At 42.0% G+C, this 21,537-nt stretch overlaps 1 protein-coding gene across 1 annotated transcript in view; it reads right to left on the reverse strand.

The window, feature by feature from the left end:
• Positions 1-4,269: 4,269 nt before the first annotated feature.
• Positions 4,270-21,537, reverse strand: part of LOC137522240 (sialic acid-binding Ig-like lectin 12) — a 134,528-nt gene continuing 117,260 nt past the window's right edge. The window contains exons 9-13 of the mRNA XM_068242272.1: positions 14,306-14,347; positions 12,091-12,342; positions 10,506-10,637; positions 4,427-4,476; positions 4,270-4,333 (exon numbers count right to left, since the gene is read on the reverse strand). Of these exons, the coding sequence (XP_068098373.1) occupies positions 4,292-4,333; positions 4,427-4,476; positions 10,506-10,637; positions 12,091-12,342; positions 14,306-14,347 (518 nt within the window). The 3' untranslated portion in view covers positions 4,270-4,291. The remainder of the gene's footprint in view (positions 4,334-4,426; positions 4,477-10,505; positions 10,638-12,090; positions 12,343-14,305; positions 14,348-21,537) is intronic.

Genomic DNA, 21,537 nt, shown 5'->3' on the forward strand with positions numbered 1-21,537 from the left:
CAGTTATAATGCCTTGATCAATGCTGTGAAAAGAGTCTAATTTACAGTCACTGTTCACACAAGAAAGCACTTGGCTACATCGGTTTACAAGAAATAGAAAGTTTACTCTAAGAAAAAAGTTAATGGGGATAATGTATGTTTACTGAAGTCACGACCGGCGCTTCCTGAGGAAATATAGCTAAGAAGTGTGATACACAATTAAGGCAGATAGTGGAAGTGGGTGTGATTATGGTGTGATTTCACAACGTGCATGAAAAGGGAAGCAAGAGACCATCTCACTCTGAATATATGCTATGTGGGGACTTCCAGAGTGATGCTTATTATAATACAAAATGATGAAGTATAGCATATATACTACATTTTAGCTGGTTTTTGTCAGGCCTCTAGCAGGAAAGCATGGCTTTACATTGGCTGGGAAAGTAGTGGTTGGGGAGGAAGGAGTAGGGGGTTAGGGGGATAATTAGATAACTGGTATTTCCCCGATGTCAAACTGTTGCAGTAGAAACATTTTATGCAAATACTAAAACTTTTAGTTTTTCACAAAATGTTTATAATAATGCATCACTATTTACAGACTAGGGGCCTGATTCACAATGCGGTGCTAACAGTTAGCACGCTGGTGAAATGGTTAAGGGCTCTGCCTCTGACACAGGAGACCAGGGTTCGAATCTCGGCTCTGCCTGTTCAGTAAGCCAGCACCTATTCAGTAGGAGACCTTGGGCCAGTCTCCCTAACACTGCTACTGCCTATAGAGCGTGCCCTAGTGGCTGCAGCTCTGGCGCTTTGAGTCCGCCAGGAGAAAAGCGCGATATAAATGTTCTGTGTTTGTTTGTTTGTAAACTCAGTTAAGGCATGGTAAGTTTAGGTGTGATAAGTTTAGCTGTGATAAGTTTAAGCACCAACTGGGTTCGCACCGCAGTGCACAGCTGATCAAAAGTTTTGCGCTAGCAAAGTCTGGTGCACTTTGCATAGAGTTTAATGGCACTGCTATGCGTGAGGGACTTTGCACGCGATCTAAACTTATCATGCCTAAACTTATCATGCCTAAACTTATCATGCCTAAACTTATCATGCCTAAACTTATCACGCCTAAACTGGCTTTTCACCAGCGTGGTGCAATGGTTATCATGCCTAAAGTCTCTAACTGGGTTAGCACCGCTTTGTAAAAGTGTAACAGTTAGCACGCTGGTGAGAAGCCCCTTATCATACCTAAACTCAGTTTAGGGGCTCGATTCACAAAGCGGTGCTAACAGTTAGCACCCTGGTGAAAAGCCCTTTATCATGCCTAAACTCAGTTTAGGCATGATAAGTTTAGGTGTGATAAGTTTAGGCGTGATAACTATAGCACCATCTGGGTTAGCACCGCAGTACACAGCTGATCAAAAGTTTTGCGCTAGCAAAGTCTGGTGCGCGCGAAACGTCGCATAGAGGTTAATGGCACTGCTTTGTGCGCAGGACTTTGCGCGCGATCTAAACTTATCTAAACTTATCACGCCTAAACTTATCACGCCTAAACTTATCACACCTAAACTTATCACGCCTAAACTGAGTTTAGGCGTGATAAGGGGATTTTCACCAGCGTGGTGCAATGGTTATCACGCCTAAAGTCTTTTAGGCGTGATAACTGGGTTATCACCGCTTTGTGAATCGAGCCCTATGTATGATATGCAAAGAAGTAAAAAAATATATGAAACAAACCAAACGAAAACCTCGTCACTAGATGAACATGTAAATGTACATCACCGGAGAGTTGAGCGTAGGGTGAAGGAAGCGTAGTAGTCACGTGACCGCGAATTGGAGCGTGGCGTGAAGCACGCCGTGGCCGTAGGACGCATTCAGGCTAGGTGCACACATAGCAGAAACCCTACAGTTGCGGAAAACTCTGCGTTTTTGCCGCTAATGGAAGTCTATGGGCCGCAGGAAAAAACCCATATCAAGAACGCAGCAAAAACGCACATAATGAAAGTCAATGGAAACGCAATGGTATGCATTTTACATGCGTTTTTCTATGCATTTTTGGTCAACAAAAATAGTTTTATGATGTATTTCCGCATCCTGTTGTCTTCTTAGTGATTTGCATAAAACGCAAAAGAAAACGCACGCAAAATGCTTAAAAAACGCATCTGCGGTTAAAAAACGAAAACGCACCAAAAACGCAGTAAAAAAAGCACAAAAATCTGTACACAACATAACATGAAACATGACATAAAATGCAGCATTTCGTGTTATGTTATGTGTGCATCCGACTTAAAGTAAACGGCAGCTGGGTAAGTTTAACCCCTGCTCACCTGCCCACTCGGCTGCTCTAATTATCTGGATAAAATCCGAATGAAAGCCATCCAACCCATCTGGAGCTCATTACTGGCTGTAACTGTATATAATATACTCTACTGACTTGGTATATATGTATATGTACCATTGTATTTTTCTATGCTTGTTCATATATCTTTTTTTTTAATAAACTTTAATAGTGAAAAAACAAACAAAACAAAAAACAGACCTTTGAGATATTTCTCTTTTCATCTTTGAGAATACAAAATATATGCAAAAGAAATTGCTCCAAGTTCGTTAAAGTTTGATATAACATTTCTTGCCTACTTTTTAACATGTCAAATACTAAAGTATATTGTAGATAAGATGAAACAATACTCCCTTGGTAAAAACTCAGCAAAGTGAAATAGTGCCCTGTTATGTCTGCTGAAATCGGGGATGGTTTAGGTAAAGTGGAACATAGGGCAAAAATGAATGTTAGGCCCCTTGTATTTTAATAATGTGCTGAAAGTAAAATGCAATCCCTGATTTGCATTTGCCATGGTTAGCCCTTTGGAAGTGCGTGAAATCAATGTTGAATCTTTTTCTTTTTACCCACAAAACTTTTCATTTCTTTTAAAGAAATGTACAGGTTTTGTTTTTTGTTTTTTTGAGTATCTAAGATACTAATGCTTCTTGTATTTGCCCTGACTTTTGTGTTTCCTCTTTACCAACAACTGCAAGATAACATATATATATCGTCAAATACAAGTCAGCTACAAATATCTACTTCTCTCTGTTTTTTTTTTTTTTTTTTTTGGTTGATACTGATCCTTTCTGCACACCAGCTGATGGTTGATATGTAGATGTCTTTACAGCTTATATTTATTTAGATATTGTGTAATTTGCCTTGATGGTGCTTACCCAATTTGTGTGGCTCAAATACAAGTCAGCATCATGTATAAGTAGGCTCCTGATGTCATGTGACATATTCACTGTGGGCCTCTATGGTTCCAGGACCAGGAGTAGAGATGGCCCGAACTGTTCGCTTGTGAACACTACATGGGGATGACCTTGGGGTCACTTCCGTGTTGGCAAGCTTCCTCAATACTGCGCACACCCTTTCCCAGGGGCTGCGCATCCTTGATCGTGCACCTGCGCACGATTGCGCATGCACAAGACGTCAAGCAGAAAACTCCCGGCTGCGGGCACATGATCAAGGCCAGAAAGCGTCTGCGCACATGGAAGTGACCCCGAGGTCATTCCCTATGTAGTGTTCGCAAGCAAACAGTTGGGGACATCTCTATCCAGGAGCAGGAGGGAAAAAGAGAATACTGTGCGTTCCACTGCATTGGGGGAGAGAGAGGCATCCCGACATCCCGGCTATAAGTCAAAATTTTGTGTTTCATTATTTGATTTACGCCCGAGGAAATACAGAATTTCCTCTTTATGTCCATATGTATTGCTTTTTAACTACTTAGAACCATATTCTAATTAGTATATACTGATTTATAAAGCTCCAACATATTCTGTGGCACTGTACAAAGTAAGAAACAGACACGGGGTACAAGATATTACAGACAATGGTATACACCAATATACGAAATACAGAATTGGTACAAAATACAGGATTGTTCATTACAGTGATAAAAGTATTATGAATAAATGTGTAACAAATTCTAAGACACAAAGGGCTCGATTCACAAAGCGGTGATAACTCAGTTATCACGCCTAAAAGACTTTAGGCGTGATAAAGGGCTTTTCACTCGCGTGCAAACACTTTGCACCGCTTTGTGAATCAGGCCCAAAAGGGTGAGAGAGCCCTGCCCTTGTGAGCTTATGTGAAAGTTTATATGTTTCTATTTATATGAATGACTTCAAACACTAAATATCGATGCCAGTCTCACATAGACCAGCGCTGACTCATTTTGAAAGAGGCATAAATGGTTAATACGAAAGGTACATAGTTCTGTGGCTAAAAAAAAATAAAAAAAAAAATGATGCAAACTAACATAGACTCTTTAACATCCTTATTCAAGTTTCACATATTGGCATAAATGTTTTCATCCAGATTTTCATCCACCTATAAAAAGTAAAAAAAAAAACAAGAATTAAAGGTTAAGTTCGATTAAAATAAGAAAATTGGATGGAGATTAGGTGGAAACCAGATACACACCTCCAGGTTGTCTTTCTGTTCTTCACATTTAGTTCCTTTCTTCTCATCACCTAAATAATATAACAGCCAATTAATGCAATAGAAGTCAGTCATCGTAACACCACACATCATAACAACACATAACACCAACCCTTCGCTTACTTCTCTGGCTACCGATAAGTTGGAGGATTCTGTTTAAGATTGGCTTACTGACATTCAAATCCTTGCACAACCTGGGCCCTGGATACCTGAAGGACTTTCTGCAACTGGGTCACAACCATCACAATCTTAGATCAAAAGGATCTAATAACTTGGTCACCCCCAGAGTCCATCTCAAACATTTTGGAGACAGAGCCTTCTGTCATGCTGCTTCTACACTTTGGAACTCCCGGTCACACCCAATCAGGAGATTTCCATCAGTAGTGGGCTGAAATTTTGCATCACAAATTGCATTTATGTATCGTAATGCAAAATTTCAGGGAAAAATTGTAATTAATTTTGTATATAATAGTAATATTTCATCATTTCAATTAATTTTTCGCTACATATGTTAAGGAGAGTATTGGGTACCAGTCAAGAAAAAAAATAATTTTTCAAGAGGACATTGTAGTTTTTGAGAAAATTGATTTTAAATATGCAAAGAAAAATGGTTTCTAAACATTATTCGTTTAAAAAACACTTTTTCTTAGCATTTTTAAAAATCAATTTTCTCAAAAACTACAAGGACTTTTTGGAAAATTCTTTTTTTGACTTGTACCCACTATTTTCCTTAAAGGAGTCATCAGGGAAAATGTAATAATAATCACAGCCACGTGGGCCGGAGCGGACTGCGCAGGCACAGAACTACTGCTCCTGCGCAGTCCGCTCCGGCCCACGTGTTGGTGATTGACAGTGCCGGCGCAGTACAGGCCGACCTGGAGTCTTGACGTCATCGCTGGGGACCGGGAGCGAACTGCGGCGATCGGCTGTGGGGAGAGCTGCAGCGAGGGACATGCTGGGAGCTTGGAGCTGGAAGAGGTAAGTAGCACTTATTCATTATTCATTCATTATTGCCTGATGACTCCTTGAAAGAGACTCTGTAACAAAATTTTCAGCCTTAGTTCTTCTATCCTGTGAGTTCCTTTGCCTGTTCTAATGTGGTCTGGCTTACTGCAGCCTTTCCTAATTGCACAGTGGCTGTGTTATCTCTGTTATATGATCTAATCTGTTTTCTTCAGCGGCTCTGTCGGCTAAGGCTTGAATGTGTGGAATGTGCAGGGCTGCTTGTGATTGGATAGAAGTGATACACACCCCCTCCAGGCCCCCTGCAGACTCTGTATGACTCACACACTCTGCTTATGTGAGCCTATCACAAGCTGGTTAGTTTGTTTAAAAACACTGCCTAAAACTGGCAATTACAAGCTATGTTTGCAGCAGAGAGTGGCAGAAACAGCACAGAGGGGCTCAGGAGAACATAATGAATAGAATGGTATGCTTTTTGCTGTAAAAAATTTAGAGTACAGATTCTCTTTAATATGTGTCACTACCATGTATGGGCCTTTGCTATTCACTGCCAAAGCCGGCGTAAAATTACCCGAAAATCACACTAAATTTTAGGCAAAATTACGACTCATTACGAAATCAATTAAATTTACAAATCATAATTAAATATAAGCAAAAATGCGAATCATGTGATCATCACTGATCTCCATCCCTGGAAGCATTTATGTCCAAACTGAGAAGCCACCTGTTTAGCATGGCATTTATGAACACCTATTTCCTCTGTAACACATTTCAGCCTGCAACAACTGTATTGTTCTAAATAGAGATGTCGCGAACCTCCGATTTTCGGTTCGCGAACCCTGTTCGCAAACTTCCGCGAAAGGTTCGGTTCGCGAAAAAGTTCGCGAACCGCAATAGACTTCAATGGGGAGGTGAACTTTGAAAATTTGAAAAAATTCTACCAGCTAGAAAAAATGTTTCAAGAGCTCTAATACCTGGAGGCACACCTGATTGAGTGAAATACACATCACTGCTGGAGGCCCCGCCCACCCTCCCTCCTCCAAGCTAGGTCCTTTATACCATTTGACTCAGTTGTCTGCCTACACTAATTAGTTATGGGACAGCTGCTACACACTCTGCTAGGGAGATTTTAATTGGCCTTCTCCCTCCTCCCTCCTCCCTCCTACTGGAGGGAGGAGGGTCTCATCTGCCAGGGAATTTCAGTATTTAAAAAACCAGCTTATATACCATGATAGGGATTTGAACCCAGGCCTCAGTGTATGGTAGGCAACTAACATATCCATTGTACCACCAACACTACTAGCTGAAAGTAGCTGAAAGTAGCTGAAAGTAGCTGAAAGTAGCTGAAAGTAGAGAAAAATTAGACAAGACAAATAACATTTATATCACACTTTTCTCCTGGCGGACTCAAAGCACCAGAGCTGCAGCCACTAGGGCACACTCTATATAGGCAGTAGCACAGATATGTAGCCAGACATGGACTTGTATTTTGTGTTCAACAGTTGTCAAGAGAAAAATTAGACAAGATAGCAGTGTTAGGAAGACTTGCCTAAGGTCTCCTACTGAATAGGTGCTGGCTTACTGAACAGACAGAGACGAGATTCGAACTCTGGTCTCCTGTGTCAGAGGCAGAGCCATTCACCATTACACCATGCAGCCACTGCTTACAGATATGTAGCCAGACATGGCCTTGTATTTTGTGTTCAACAGTTGTGCAAAGAGAACCTCAGATAGCCAGGTAGATTCTTATCTCTCTCTCTCTCTCTCTCTCTCTCTCTCTCTCTCTCTCTCTCTCTCTCTCTCTCTCTCTCTCTCTCTCTCTCCATGTAGTGTTGGTGAGAGAGAGAGAGAGAGAGGGATAAGAATCTACCTGGCTATCTGAGGTTCTCTTTGCACAACTGTTGAACACAAAATACAAGGCCGTGTCTGGCTACATGTCTGTAAGCAGTGGCTGCATGGTGTAATGGTGAATGGCTCTGCCTCTGACACAGGAGACCAGAGTTCGAATCTCGTCTCTGTCTGTTCAGTAAGCCAGCACCTATTCAGTTGGAGACCTTAGGCAAGTCTTCCTAACACTGCTATCTTGTCTAATTTTTCTCTTGACAACTGTTGAACACAAAATACAAGGCCATGTGTGCCCTAGTGGCTGCAGCTCTGGTGCTTTGAGTCTGCCAGGAGAAAAGTGTGATATAAATGTTATTTGTCTTGTCTAATTTTTCTCTTGCATTAAGCATAAATGGTACATGCTAGGCTACTTTCAGCTACTTTCAGCTACTTTTAGCTACTTTCAGCTACTTTCAGCTACTTTCAGCTACTTTCAGCTACTTTCAGCTAGTAGTGTTGGTGGTACAATGGATATGTTAGTTGCCTACCATACACTGAGGCCTGGGTTCAAATCCCTATCATGGTATATAAGCTGGTTTATGAAATACTGGAATTCCCTGGCAGATGAGACCCTTCTCCCTCCGGTAGGAGGGAGAAGGGAACAGGTAGAAGGGGAGGAGGGAGGAATCCACAAACAGGCTAATTAAAATCTCCCTAGCAGAGTGTGTAGCAGCTGTCCCTTAACTAATTAGTGTAGGCAGTATAAGGACTTTACGAGGAGGAGGAGGAGGAGGAGGGAGGGGGGTGGGCCTTCCAGCATTGATAGCAGTGTGTATAGCAATAATGTGTCTGCTGGCTGTAATATAAAGAGTCAAAGTTTTGCTCAATAGAGCTTTATGGGGCGAATCGAACTTCCGGGAAAGTTTGCGTTTGGTAGGCGAACGCGAACCCCCGAAGTTCGCCTGGAACCGTTCGCCGGCGAACAGTTCGCGACATCTCTAGTTCTGAGACATATCTATGCACTTTCTAGTGAGTCCTATGGGAGAAAAGCGCTTTACAAATGTTACTGTATACAACAGAGTGTAAGTGAGATTTGATCCTATGGGAGTGGCTGTGTAAATGTTGGAAGCTGTTTCAGAGGAATTGTTGAGTTTTCCGTATGTGTTGATTTGTACCAAATATGTGTCTATTTGGGCACAGGTGGATTATTAGAAACCATCACGACTTAACGATAATCCACCTAGACTCCACCAGGACAGGAGTAAAACTATAGAGGGAGCGTCTTAACATGCCGATGCCACAAAATGATACTGAACCTGCTGATGCTTCAATAAGACAGTCAATAAATATAATTAGCCGATGCAGTGACAAGACCCCACAATAAGGTGGAAGAGTCTAGTACTGAACAGTGTGCAAACTGTTTTGGAAGTTAACTTCCTTAATTCGCTGCATCTGTTTTGAATGCCAGTTTGTGCTGCTCATCCCCTGATATATATTATTTTCCCCTGTGAGCGTGCATAACCACGCCCACCTCTTGCACAGTTAAGCATATAATTGAGCGGAGCTCATAGTTCAGTTAGTAGTAGCTAGTAGAAGGTGAGGTGTTTTTAATTTCATTTCTCCCATTTAGTTGATCCTTGGGCTTTTGACATGGTTCCCACTAGAACGCTGATAAAAACTAGCATTTTTGCCTGGTTAGAGTAGGACTCACCAGATTGGGGACACTTTGGTGCAGTTGGTGAGCTTAAACACGTTAAAGCGTAACTAAGAGCCCCTGTCACTGTTTTCCTGCTGTGTGCTGCAGCCTCTCTGTATATATATATATATATATATATATATATATATATATATATATATATATATATATATATATATATATATATATATATATATATATATATATATATCCTAAATCTGAATGAAAGAAATATTCTTATGAAATACTCAGTTATTTACATAGTTGAAGTGCTGACAACAGAATCACACAAAAATTATCAATGGAAGTCAAATATATCAACCCACAGTGGTTTGGATTTGGAGTCACACTCAAAATAAAGTGGAAAAAAAACACTACAGGTTGATCCAACTTTGATGCAATGTTGTTAAAACAAGACAAAATGAGGCTCAGTAGTGTGTGTGGCCTCCACGTGCCTGTATGACCTCCCTACAATGCCTGGGCATGCTCCTGATGAGGTTGCAGATGGTCTCTTGGGGGATCTCCTCCCAGAACTGGACTAAAGCATCCACCAGCTCCTGGACAGTCTATGGTGTAATGTGGCATTGGTGGATGGAACGAGACATGAGGTCCCAGGTCCGAGATGTGTTCAATTGGATTCAGGTCTGGGGAATGGGCGTGCCAATCCATAGCATCAATGCCTTCATCTTGCAGGAACTGCTGACACACTCCAGCCACATGAGGTCTACATTGTCTTCCATTAGGAGGAACCCAGGGCCAACCGCACCAGCATATGTTCTCACAAGGGGTCTGAGGATCTCATCTCGATACATAATGGCAGTCATGCTGCCTCTGGTGAGCACAGGGAGAGCTGTGCGGCACCCCGAAGTAGCAAATGGGAAACCAAGCCTTATGCTATGTTTGCAGTGGGGCATTGCAGTAAAGTATTTCGGATGCATCGTAACACGGAACATCACACCGCAATGTAACTGCTATGTGACTCTCAAAGTGCAAGCAGTGCTTTACCATGAAACAGACATGGTAATCATTACAGTGAAACATACTTTTCATTGACTGTATACTTTATTCCACGCAATGCAATGAATGGATAATGTGTGGCGATGGCCTTTCCACTCTGTTAAGGTTTTGCTATTACAGGGATAGTAATACCCACTGTGAACCTAGTCTTACATTATAAAACGTTGCATGCATTTTATGCTCTGGACAAAAAGGATTTGATTCTAATGAGTGTGCTCCCTGCCTGCCATGCCAGCAGAGGATTTAACCAAGCCCTGTGCAGTATAACACAGATTGCCTCTCAAGCTCTCACCTTCTAGAAGTCCTGGTTCACCATGAGCTTGCTGGGTAATCTGTATCCCTCTCTGTTGTTTGCTCCAAGCCCATGGTTCACATTGCCTTATAGAAGATCTGACCCTGATGGATATGCTAACCTGTCAGCAATGTCATAGAATGTTGATATGGCCCAGCTCAGCCTTGCATACTTGCTCGGTACTGCAGGTTTATTGGTTCCCATGTTTTCCAATGTTCTCCAATGTTCTCCACGCCTTAGTAAACCAACCCCTAAGTCTCATCACGTACCTTGCTGCTGCCTCCGCATGTGTCTCTGCATGAAGCAGAAGATCATCAGGGTGATGAGGGAGAGGATGAAGATGCTCCCGACCACCAGTATCACAACATTCGTACAATCACTTTTTCTGGAATCGATTGAATCTAAGAGACCAAATCAGTAATTAAGTGTCTGTTTTGAGACTAGAAAAAAAGTTTTTTCATTCATCCTTCATTACCCATACCGTGGTTAATTCGCAAAACTTATCTCATGAATTATCCCACCTTTCTTAATTTTCACCTCAACTAAGGAGAGTTAATTCATGAGATAAAAAAATAACAGTCCTTATTCAATTAATTTTTCTCGGTTGCTGCTCATATAAAGGTCTCTTCCTGTGTGAGCTCCATTACTCTGCTTGACCCTTGACTACATATTCGCTTGCAGCCTGTCTTGACCTCTGCTATTATGACTACGCTCCTCTCTCATCCCTAGGTTCTTCCTCTTGGCCATTTGATCACTCGTGTTTGACCTCTGGCTTGTCCCTGACTTTGAGATTGACAAACATCTTCCCAGGGGCATATGTGGGCAATATAGCACCCATGGCAAACACTGAAATTGCACCCCACCCCACCCCACTAATACTAATAGGTTGCCAGATGTGCCCCCGAGTATTATGTACCCCAATGTTAGGACAGAGGTCTCGCTCCAGTATAGGTATCCAGAGGTATCCTCCCCAGTATAGTAGCCAGAGGTGCCCAGTATAAGTACCCATCACCGGTGTAGGTAGTGTAAGGAGTCCCCAATCCCCCCTTTCCCCCTAAGCTCCTCTTAGTATAGTTAGCTCCCCTCCATACCCCCATTAGGGCATTGCATTGGTGTCAATGGGCTCTCCATTACTCATAGACCTCAGATCACCAGCAACTAAAAAGAGGGAGAGAAGATGACAGTACCCATGCAACACACTTCACATGTGGGAGGTGACCAATGATGTCACTTCTGCATCTGAAGTGCTCCATGTCCGTGGTCACTGTGCGCCCTCTCTCTCTCTTGGGTAACCGCTGATCTGAGGTCGGAGGGGGAGGCACCAGGGCAGGCATGGTGGAACAGTACGGGGGCAGGCATGACACCCATGGCAAGAGCCATACCCACACCCTTCTAGATACACCACTGTGTCTGCCCTTTGGTATCGCCCCTTGGCCTGGGTCCTGTACTCTGTTTAGCTTTTGGGTTGTTCATTAGTTCCCTTTGCCTTAGAATACTATATCTTGCATACACAAGTCCAGGGAGCAACCAAAGTCGAGTAGATATACTTAGTCTACCATTCAGACGGGGGCTGGGCTATAGGTGAAGAAGCGTGTTAGAGATTGGGACTGATCTAAGGGAAAACGAGTGATTGCCTGGAAGCCCAGGTGGTTTGAGTCTGTTTAAATCTGTGCAGTTCAAATTACTGTGTGGCTATTATTAGATCCTTTATGGTATACAGTAACTTATTTTGACAACAATAGCATTGTTAGGAAAGGAGAGATCGGGCTGTGAAGAGTGACAGTCATGTCTAAGCCACCAAAAAGCCAGAAATGACCTGCCCTGAAATTGTGTGTAGGTGACAGGAATACTTACACTGCACTTCAATGTCAACAAAGTCCCTCATGTCTCCATGCTTGTTCTGTGCTGAGCAGCTGTATGTCCCTGAATCACTAGATGTTACATGCAGTAGATGCAGCACCAGAAAATGTCCACTCATACAGCTGACCACTGTGTTTTCACCCTTTTTCCAGGTGATAAGAGATGGTGGGTTACTGTCTACAGAGCAGTTCAGAATCACAGCCTCGCCCTCCTGCAGTGTTGCTTTGTGGTTTGTTAATGTGTTTTCTAGAGGAATGTAGAGAGAAAACAGAATTAAAGACAGAACACAGAACATGTATATAGTTTTTTTCTCCTGGCAGACTCAAAGCGCTTCAGGGCTGCAGCCACTGAGGGCACTCTCCACTGGTAACCAGGATCACTAGGAAGCCTCGCCCACAGACTCCTTACTGTGTTTACATACTCAAATCCTGCATGCAAGGCAACAGCCTTAACCAGTAAAACAAAATGTAAGGGATGGTTTTAATGGAAGGGTTAAGTTGTGAAAGTCAGTCAGCTTAACCACCAGCTTTTCCGTCTTAAAGCGGAACCGAGATGAAAAACTAACTATAACAAGTAACTTGTCTATATATCTTATCTAAAGTTTAGATAGTTTACACAGCAAATCTAGCTGCAAACAACTTCAACAGTTTATGATTATTTATTCCTGTGATACAATGAGAGCGGTCATGTTCTGTTTGCCACAGTACACACTGGCAAGCTGCTGTGCATCTCCAGCCCTCAGCCTGTGAAATCTTCACTCCCCTCTCCTCCTCCCCTCTGCCTCTGAAATCTCTTGCTAGTAGCCTCTTCATCCTCCTACTTAAACTGAGCTCCCATAAGCCCTGTCGACTAAAGCTCAGAGTGCCAAGGCACTCTGGAGAACCTGTGGGTGAGACTTGTTTAGTTTATGGGGAATGATGTATTAAAACAAAACAAAAAAACTATTTGGCTTGAGGAATGCCCTATAAAATATGTAAGGCACACAATTATGCAATGAGTAAAAGTTTATCTCGGATCCACATTAAGCCTCGTACAAGGTAACAACTGCCATTGCTTAGAATCTACCGTATGTATAGAGGCTCTCGATGCCTGCTGACACCTCAATCGTGCACCACTCCGTTGGTCCTCCGCCCTCCTAACATAAGAACAAAACATGTCGCTAGCCTGCAGGATAGTGATGTATCTGTACGGCCCTGCAATATCACTCAAGGGATTAGGTAACAATCTCCGCTGTACTGCATAATAATGGCGCATAGGGAAAAAAGAAGAAAAACGGCACACAGTAACGTTATTTATCAATGGTACCGTTCATATGCCAAACAGCAGACATTATTGTGCACAGTAACATTATTTATCAATAGCTAACCTACATAAGCAAAACTGCAGACTTATTTAACTGCAAAACGGTGAATGGATTTAATGTACCACTGTCAAGGCTAGGGTTAGGCATCACCAGGGGAGATTTAGGGTTAGGCACCACCAGGGAGGTCTTAGGGTTAGGCACCACCAGGGAGGTGCTTAGGGTTAGGCACCTCCAGGGGGGTGGGTAGGGTTAGGCACCACTAGGGGGGTCTTAGAGTTAGGCACCACTAGGGGGGTGGTTAGGGTTAGGCACCACCAGGGGGGTGGTTAGGGTTAGGCACCACCAGGGGGGTGGTTAGGGTTAGGCACCACCAGGGGAGATTTAGGGTTAGGCACCGCCAGGGAGGTCTTAGGGTTAGGCACCACCAGGGAGGTGCTTAGGGTTAGGCACCTCCAGGGGGGTGGGTAGGGTTAGGCACCACTAGGGGGGTCTTAGAGTTAGGCACCACCAGGGGGGTGGTTAGGGTTAGGCACCACCAGGGTGGTGGTTAGGGTTAGGCACCACCAGGGCTGGTTAGGGTTAGGCACCTCCAGGGGGGTGGTTAGGGTTAGGCACCACCAGGGGGGTGGTTAGGCACCACCAGGGTGGGGTCTAGGGGTTAGGGATAGGTACAGAGAAGGTTCTGTGTGTTAGCGCTAATTTTCAATTAAATAAACAGAGCTAAATAACGATAAGGCTTTAACGTTAAATAGCGATAAGCGTCAAACAGATTAGCAGCAACACCGTGCGCCATTATTCGCAGGCGCCATTTTCAGATGGATCCAAAACCACGGGGTTCTATTATAAAAAAAAATGAGATATTTCAGAGTTAAGTTACAAACCGGAATCATATGCAGTTTACTTTACCTGGAGGATCGATAATGGTTTTGAAAGTGATTGTTGGAGCATCTGAAACAAAATAGATTAAAGAGGAACTCCGGTTAAAATAATTAAATAAACAAAAGTGCGTAATTTTTACAAAAATTATGTATAAATGACTTAGTCAGTGTTTACTCGTAAATTCTTTCCTCTCTCTGATTTACATTATATCAGGTATAGACTTATTCTTGGTCATTCATTATATATATTGAAGAACTTTCCATTAGTATGCAAATAGTATGCAAAGTTTTATGCATATAGATATTCAGCAAGTAAATAAGCACATTACAGAGGATTCTATACAAGACTGGATACAGGTTTGTATCAGTGTTATAAAATAAGATACGATGTTCATATCTAGACAAAATATAATGGTGCAATACTGGGTATAATATATATTGTACAGCTGAGGCAGTAGTGATGAGCAGAGATTTAGCATTATCATAATTTCACATCGTAATTTGCAATTACAATTCAAAATCAAAATGCAAAATTTCAAGTAAAATCATAATTTTGCTGTAAATGTAAATTAGGAACTGTAATTTCACAATTTTGCTGAATTTTCACATAAGTTTGTGACAATTTTAGTGGTTAATAGCAATGCCCCCATACATGATATTGTCACCAAAATTGCTATGTATATTAAAGGGAGTAGTGGGAATAACGCAAAAAAAAAACTTTTCAAAAAGACTTTGTAGTTTTTGAGAAAAACGATTTAACCACTTCAGCCTACAGTGTTGTTCACCTCCAATTCATTCGCCAATAACTTTATCACTAATTATCACAATGAATTGATCTATATCTTGTTTTTTTCTGCCACTAATTAGACTTTCTTTGGGTGATACATTTTGCTAAGAATATTTTTTTTCTAAATCCATTTTAACAGGAAGATTAAGAAAGAAATGAAAAAAAAAATAATTATTTCTCCATTTTTGGCCCTTTGAAATTAATACATGCTACGGTAATTAAAACCCATGTATTTTATTTGCCCATCTGTCCCGGTTATTACACCATTTAAATTATGTCCCTATCACAATTTATGGCGCCCATATTTTATTTAGAAATAAAGGTGCATTTTTTGCAATTTGCGTCCATCATTATTTACAAGCTTATAATTTTAAAAAATATATAATAATATACTCTCTTGCATATTTAAAAAGTTCAGACCCTTAGGTAACTATTTATGTTGTTGTTTTTTTATTGTAATTTTTTTATTTTTTTTATAAAAAAAGTGTATTGGGTACATTTTGGTGTGGGAGGATAACAGCTGATTTTAAATGTAATAAGATGTAATTTATTAAAAAATGTATGTGGGTGCAGTTTACTATATGCAGTCAAAAAAGTCTATATTCCCATTCACTGATCGTGGGGCTAACGGTAGGCGGCGGGAGCGCGCGCCTCAGGCAGCAGGAGCTGCACAGTCTATCTGGACAGATATATTCGTCCAGATAGACTTAAGTGGTTAAATATGCAAAGGAAAAACATTTTTGAACATTTTTTTTTAGTTTTTTTACTTGTTCCCACTATTCACCTTAAAGTGTAACTGTCGGGCATAAAATCAAAAACCAATTCTTTATTTTGATCTGGTAAACAAGTAATAAGGATGCTAAACAGGCAATCCAAAAGCTAAAATCACTATTACTTTTCTTGTTGATAAATGATCATTCCACAAATTACCTGACTCTTATTTGGTGCATTGCTAAACAAAGGAACTTGCAGGGCATGCTGGGATGTCCTTTCTTGCTTCTCTACTTTCCCCTCAGACTTAACTAATGCAGCCTGATTGGCTGAAGCCTCTTCCCCTCCTATTTTCCCACACACACACCTCTATTCCTCTCTGATTGGCCAATATTTCTCATGCTGAGACAATGCACTTTCTATAGTGGAGGGTGGGAAATGCATACACAATCAGGCAGAGGAGAGAAAGGGAGGAAATGACATCAGGATTGGCCTCAAAATAGCCACAATTAAAATGGGAAATGCTAAGAAAGATGTTCTCTTTTTTTTACTGTAGATAAATACCTAAAATCAAAATGTGGACAGTGAAATACATATGGTATGTAAGTAGAGTAAGTATCTATCTACTTATGTGTTGTTTTTTTTCTGAGATAGTATGACAGCTCCTCTTTAACATGCGTAGCAATTTTTGGGGATGATAGCATGTATAGGGGCTTTGCTATTAACCGCTAAAGACAGCACAAAATTCTGTGAAAATTACACAAAATTATGAATGGATTACACAAAAGCAATTGAATGCTCAAATCATAATTATGTATAGGCGTAGCTGTAAAAATGTATGTGGCATTTTGCGTAATCCTAATTAGCAAATTATGAATTTACATAGTTACATAGTTATTTTGGTTGAAAAAAGACATACGTCCATCGAGTTCAACCAGTACAAAGTACAAAGTACGATCATCACTATAGTACATACGTAGTAGGATAATCATTTGCATAAATAGGTAGTAGCTTGAAGCAGAGCCAGGCAAAACAGGTAACAGCAGCACATCCAGTCGTCAAACTTAATTTTGCGATGGAGGGAATCCAAAGAACCGTCTAATATTATTATTTTTTATATAGTGTCTACATCTTCCATAGCGCTGCACATAGTACAAAACAAATATTAGGGAATAGTGAAGAGCACAGATTTCCATAATCATAATTTTGCTTCGTAATTCCCAATTAAGATGCAAAATTGCAATGCCAAATTTTAGGAAAGATTGTAATTAAATTTGCTTATAACAGTAATAGGTTACTTTTATTTCGCAAATTCATGTAATTTTTGTGTAATTTCTTGCAGACTTTAGCACTTAATAACAAAGCCCTCATACATGCTATCACCAATCAATTGCTACCTATGTTAAGGGGAATAGTGGGAACAAGTAAAAAAAATAATTTTGCAAAAAGACCTTAAAGTTTTTGTGAAAATCTATTTAAAAAATGCAAAAGAAAAATGGTTGAACATGATGGTCAGGCTGTGGGAGAAAATTCCAAATGAGAAGTGATGCTCCTGAGAAGTCCTGTTTGCAGGAGTGGAAGGGAATGAGAGGCGGTGACCAAGCTAGAGGACAAGAGAGTCTCCTAGAAAGAGCAAAGGTTCCAGGTGGGATGGTATCTGGAGCTTAATGAGGAAATGTATGGAGGTGACAACTTATGCAAAACTTTGTAAAATAACGAGAGGGGGAAAATAGGAAGAAAATGTATTGTTAGGTAAAAGGTTAAAGTTCAAACTACCATGGGCATGGGGTAGAAGTTAATAAGGGATCTAAGATGTTTTTGACAGAAGAACAGACAAAATCTGGGTTAAAGAAAGGGCAGCTCAGGGTTACGGTATATGGCATTGGAAGTGGTCAGCACAAGTTACAGGTTGACGGAATACTTTTTGACGTAGGATTACTTTGTTAACGCTTGCATCCTTTATCCCTATTAATCTGTCAAGGCACAGTTTTGTGCTCACTTATGAAGTTATATTAGCCGAAAATAAGCTATAATGGTTTACTTACACTGAACATCCAGAACAATGGTTTTTCTAGTAGAGTTGGTCACATTTGGCAAGGACACCTCACAGGTTATAGACGCCTGATGCTCAAGCTGGCCAAGAGTGAGTGTCAGAGAGGGTTCTGTTCCAACAACATCTGAAGTATTCTTCCACCATTTGAAACCAAGCTTCATCTCTGAACAGCTTCCAGGAAGGGAACAGGTGAGAGTCACCACCTTGTTGGACACCATCTCCCCAAGAACAACAATTTCAGGCTTCTGAGTGAACTCTGAAATTTACACAGTACAATGACTATTATCCAAATAAAGTAGCAACCAACTCTCCAGTTCTCTTATTGGTCTTCTACCCTTGCACAGAATGTTGTGTCTGGGTTGTGATCTTCAGTTCCTCTGAACTAGCTCCCCCCCCCCCCCCCCCTCCAAAAGAAAAAGTCTTGCCTGAAAAAACATAGATAAAGACCTGGGTCCAGAACACAACATGTTTGATGTAAACCAAATACAGCATTCCAGGAAAAGACCCTCATACCAACTGTAAAGAAAAAAGTGGAAGTGTTATGTTTTCAGGGTTGATTTTCTGCAGAAGGACCTGGGCAGTTCTCCATCACACCATCATAGAAAGAGGAGAAGGAAATGTCTTGTATGGTTCCAAGACCTTTCAGAAGACAAAAGCACAAAAAAGACAAAGGAGTCCCTTATGGTGTAACCAGGTGTGTAAGTTCTGGTAAAAAACTACTTACAAGTGTGGGCTGCACAACCAGCAACCACAGTGTTGGGAAGGCAAGGACAACCCATCCTCACTCAGGTCTTGAAAAGATTTATTGGGAAGAGTTCTTACATCTCCTTCTGAGTATCGACAACTCAGAGGGGGAATAGTATTTAATGTCACAGGAGAGTTTTGCGGCAGCAGGGAGAGCCATCATTTGGCTTGCCCTGCGCCTAACTTACTGGCGACGCGTACATAGGTACGCTTCCAAAAACCTCTACACATAAAGCCCCCAAACCCCCAAGAAGAACTTCGGGAGTGGAGATTTAAACTGGGAAATAAGATTTGACCCCGAAGAGGATCCTTCAAATCCCCGCAGTCTCCCCCCCCTCCCCCAAAAATAAAAATAAATAAATAATAAAAAATAATAATAATAAAAAAAAGTTTAGATGAAGGCTTACCTGAGGCATCAAACCACTGGTAAAGGATTATAAGTTCTTTATTTAAACAATGATCCTGGCACCAGTGACTGAAATTTTCTTATTTACACAAAGGGTAAAAGAGGCACCCATAGAATGATAAAATTGAGTTAAAAACAACTAAAATGTAAAAAAAAAAAATTTGAGGTGGCTTGCCTCAATGAAGACAAATTCGTATAATAATAAACAACTAACTTTAATTTGCACTGGAAACGCATTTCGAGGGTCTGTGCCCACTTCTTCAGGCCAAATACAGTGCCATAGTAGTAATAAGCCTAAGCAGTAGGCCCCTTCTATTTAGGCTTATTATTAAATTTACACTGTATTTGACCTGAGGAAGTTGGCACAGACCAGTGCAAATTACAGCTCATTGTTTATTATATGAATTTTGTCTTTATTGAGGTAAGCGACCTCACATTTTTTTCCTTTTAGTTGTTTTTAACTCAATTTTATCACACCTTGGGTGCCTCTTTTCCCCTTTGTGTTACCCACCCTCCTTCTGGAGGTGTGTTCTATTTGGTCAGGAGTGTTTTCACCACAACCATATCCATCTAGAGTTTTTTACAAAGAGAGCGATAGCATCCAGCCCAACTGGACCATCAAGTGGAGTCGGGTTTGTGCATCTCCACCTGCCTGCAGTGGTTGGCTGCCCATCTGCACCCTTCCTTTGTGAGTACCACAATTTACATCTTCACCATTTTACCATTGTTGTGACATACTGCACCATTTGGGCTCCCGTTGTCTCTGTCCTTTTTTCGCTCCGGGGTGTTCTTTTATCACCCTACACTCCTGCATTTTCTTATTTATAAGCTGGCCACAAAAGTGATGGAAAAGATGTTTCAAGAGGTCTAACATCTAAAATCTGGATTTGACGCACAGCAGCGTTTTAAGGGCAGAAATCACATTGCATGCTTAATTGGAGGCCTAAAGTGCTTTAAAACATCTTGCATGTTTATACATCGATCAGGTAGTGTAATTAGTGTACTGCTTCACACTGACAGACCAAACTCACTGTGTAACGCACCGCACACAGCTGTTTGTGTAGTGTTGGCCGTGCTGGACTGGTGTGCACCATGATGAGAGTTCAGGTGATGGCGGCTTTCCAACCCATATGGTCGCCGGGCTGAGATAGCTCAATAACAGAACAGTGACCGTCCAGCTGATCGAATTTGGTCTTGAGTGTGCATCCACCCCCCCCCCCCCCCCGAGACACTCATATAGCCGGCGGTCCTTGCATCATTGTGATAAGCAAGCCCCTTTACTGCGGCAAGGTCACGATCATGAAGGGGAATTGACACATGTACATGTCTTTTGTTTTGTTGTTGCAGCTGCAGTGCAGCCAGAAAAATTAGGCACGCATGTACACGCACTACAAAAATTACTATAGCGGCCACTGCTAGCAGTGGCCTTAAAAATTCAGGAATCCGCCTGAAATCCTGGACCCTGTTGGTGGTGGCAGAGAAGGCAGTCAAGCGGCCTGCAGGCAGAGATGCTGTGTGGGGACCAACTTAGTCTTGGGGCAGGCAGCCAGTCGTATGGCAAGCAGGCAGAGATGCTGTGTGTGAGGACTGACTTAGTCTTCGGGCAGGTCTGACCGTGCTTTGCAGACCACGTAGTCAGATGGACCCTTGACCCAACGCTGTGTGCCAGAGATGACACCACTTGCCTTTCAGTTTGGGTTTGGGCATCACCTTTTGTAAGAAATAATTGTGGCCTGGTATCTTCCACTGTGGTGTGTGGCTTTGCTTTTGTGTGCTCCTTTTCCTCAGGTGGTCATCCCAATGCAGTTTGTGCTTTGTCATGTGCCTTCCTAAGGAAGTTGTCCCTACGCGGGTCTTGGTCTTTCCACGGCTCAATTTTTGGTGGCAGAGAGTACAGATGGCATTGCTCTCATCTGAGGCAGACACACACAAAAAAATTTCCATACAGCTGAGCCCTGGGTGATGGCACTTTGGTGGTGGTAGCCGACTGAGTGTTAAGTGGGGTGCCAGAATCAGAGCAGGAGGAGGAAGATATGTCACGGTTCCGTGCGGAAGCTGAGGAAGATGAGGTGTTCTATGTTAAATAGTCAACTACGTCCTGACAATCTTGGGGGTTGATGGCACGCGCCTTCTGAACACCGTACTTTGGTCCAGGGCCGCACGAAACAGCATGACTTCGAACAGACCTGCCGGGTGGCCTGCCTCTGCCTGTTTTGCCCATATTGGGAAGGACGAAGTGAAAGGTATGCACTGACTTGACTAATACAATGTGCAGTCACACAGGTGCAGGTACGGTGACTGGTATCAATACAATGTGCAGCTGTCACACACACACAGATCCCGTGAACAGGTGCAGCGACTGACTGGTATATAACACTGCGTGCGCTTACGTAGGTAGGTGGGTGCACGGAACAGGTGGGTATGCAGTGATTGGTATTACAAATGTGCAGCTGTCACACACACAGGTAGTCACTGAATGTGCTGGGCCTGGCAGTGGCACAGTAGGAATTACCAAGGGGCCAAGGTCCAGCAGCTGCGACTGACTGACAGGGCTGTATA

This window comes from Hyperolius riggenbachi, chromosome 6 (assembly GCF_040937935.1).
Source record: "Hyperolius riggenbachi isolate aHypRig1 chromosome 6, aHypRig1.pri, whole genome shotgun sequence".
In the NCBI taxonomy this organism is placed as follows: Eukaryota; Metazoa; Chordata; class Amphibia; order Anura; family Hyperoliidae; genus Hyperolius; species Hyperolius riggenbachi.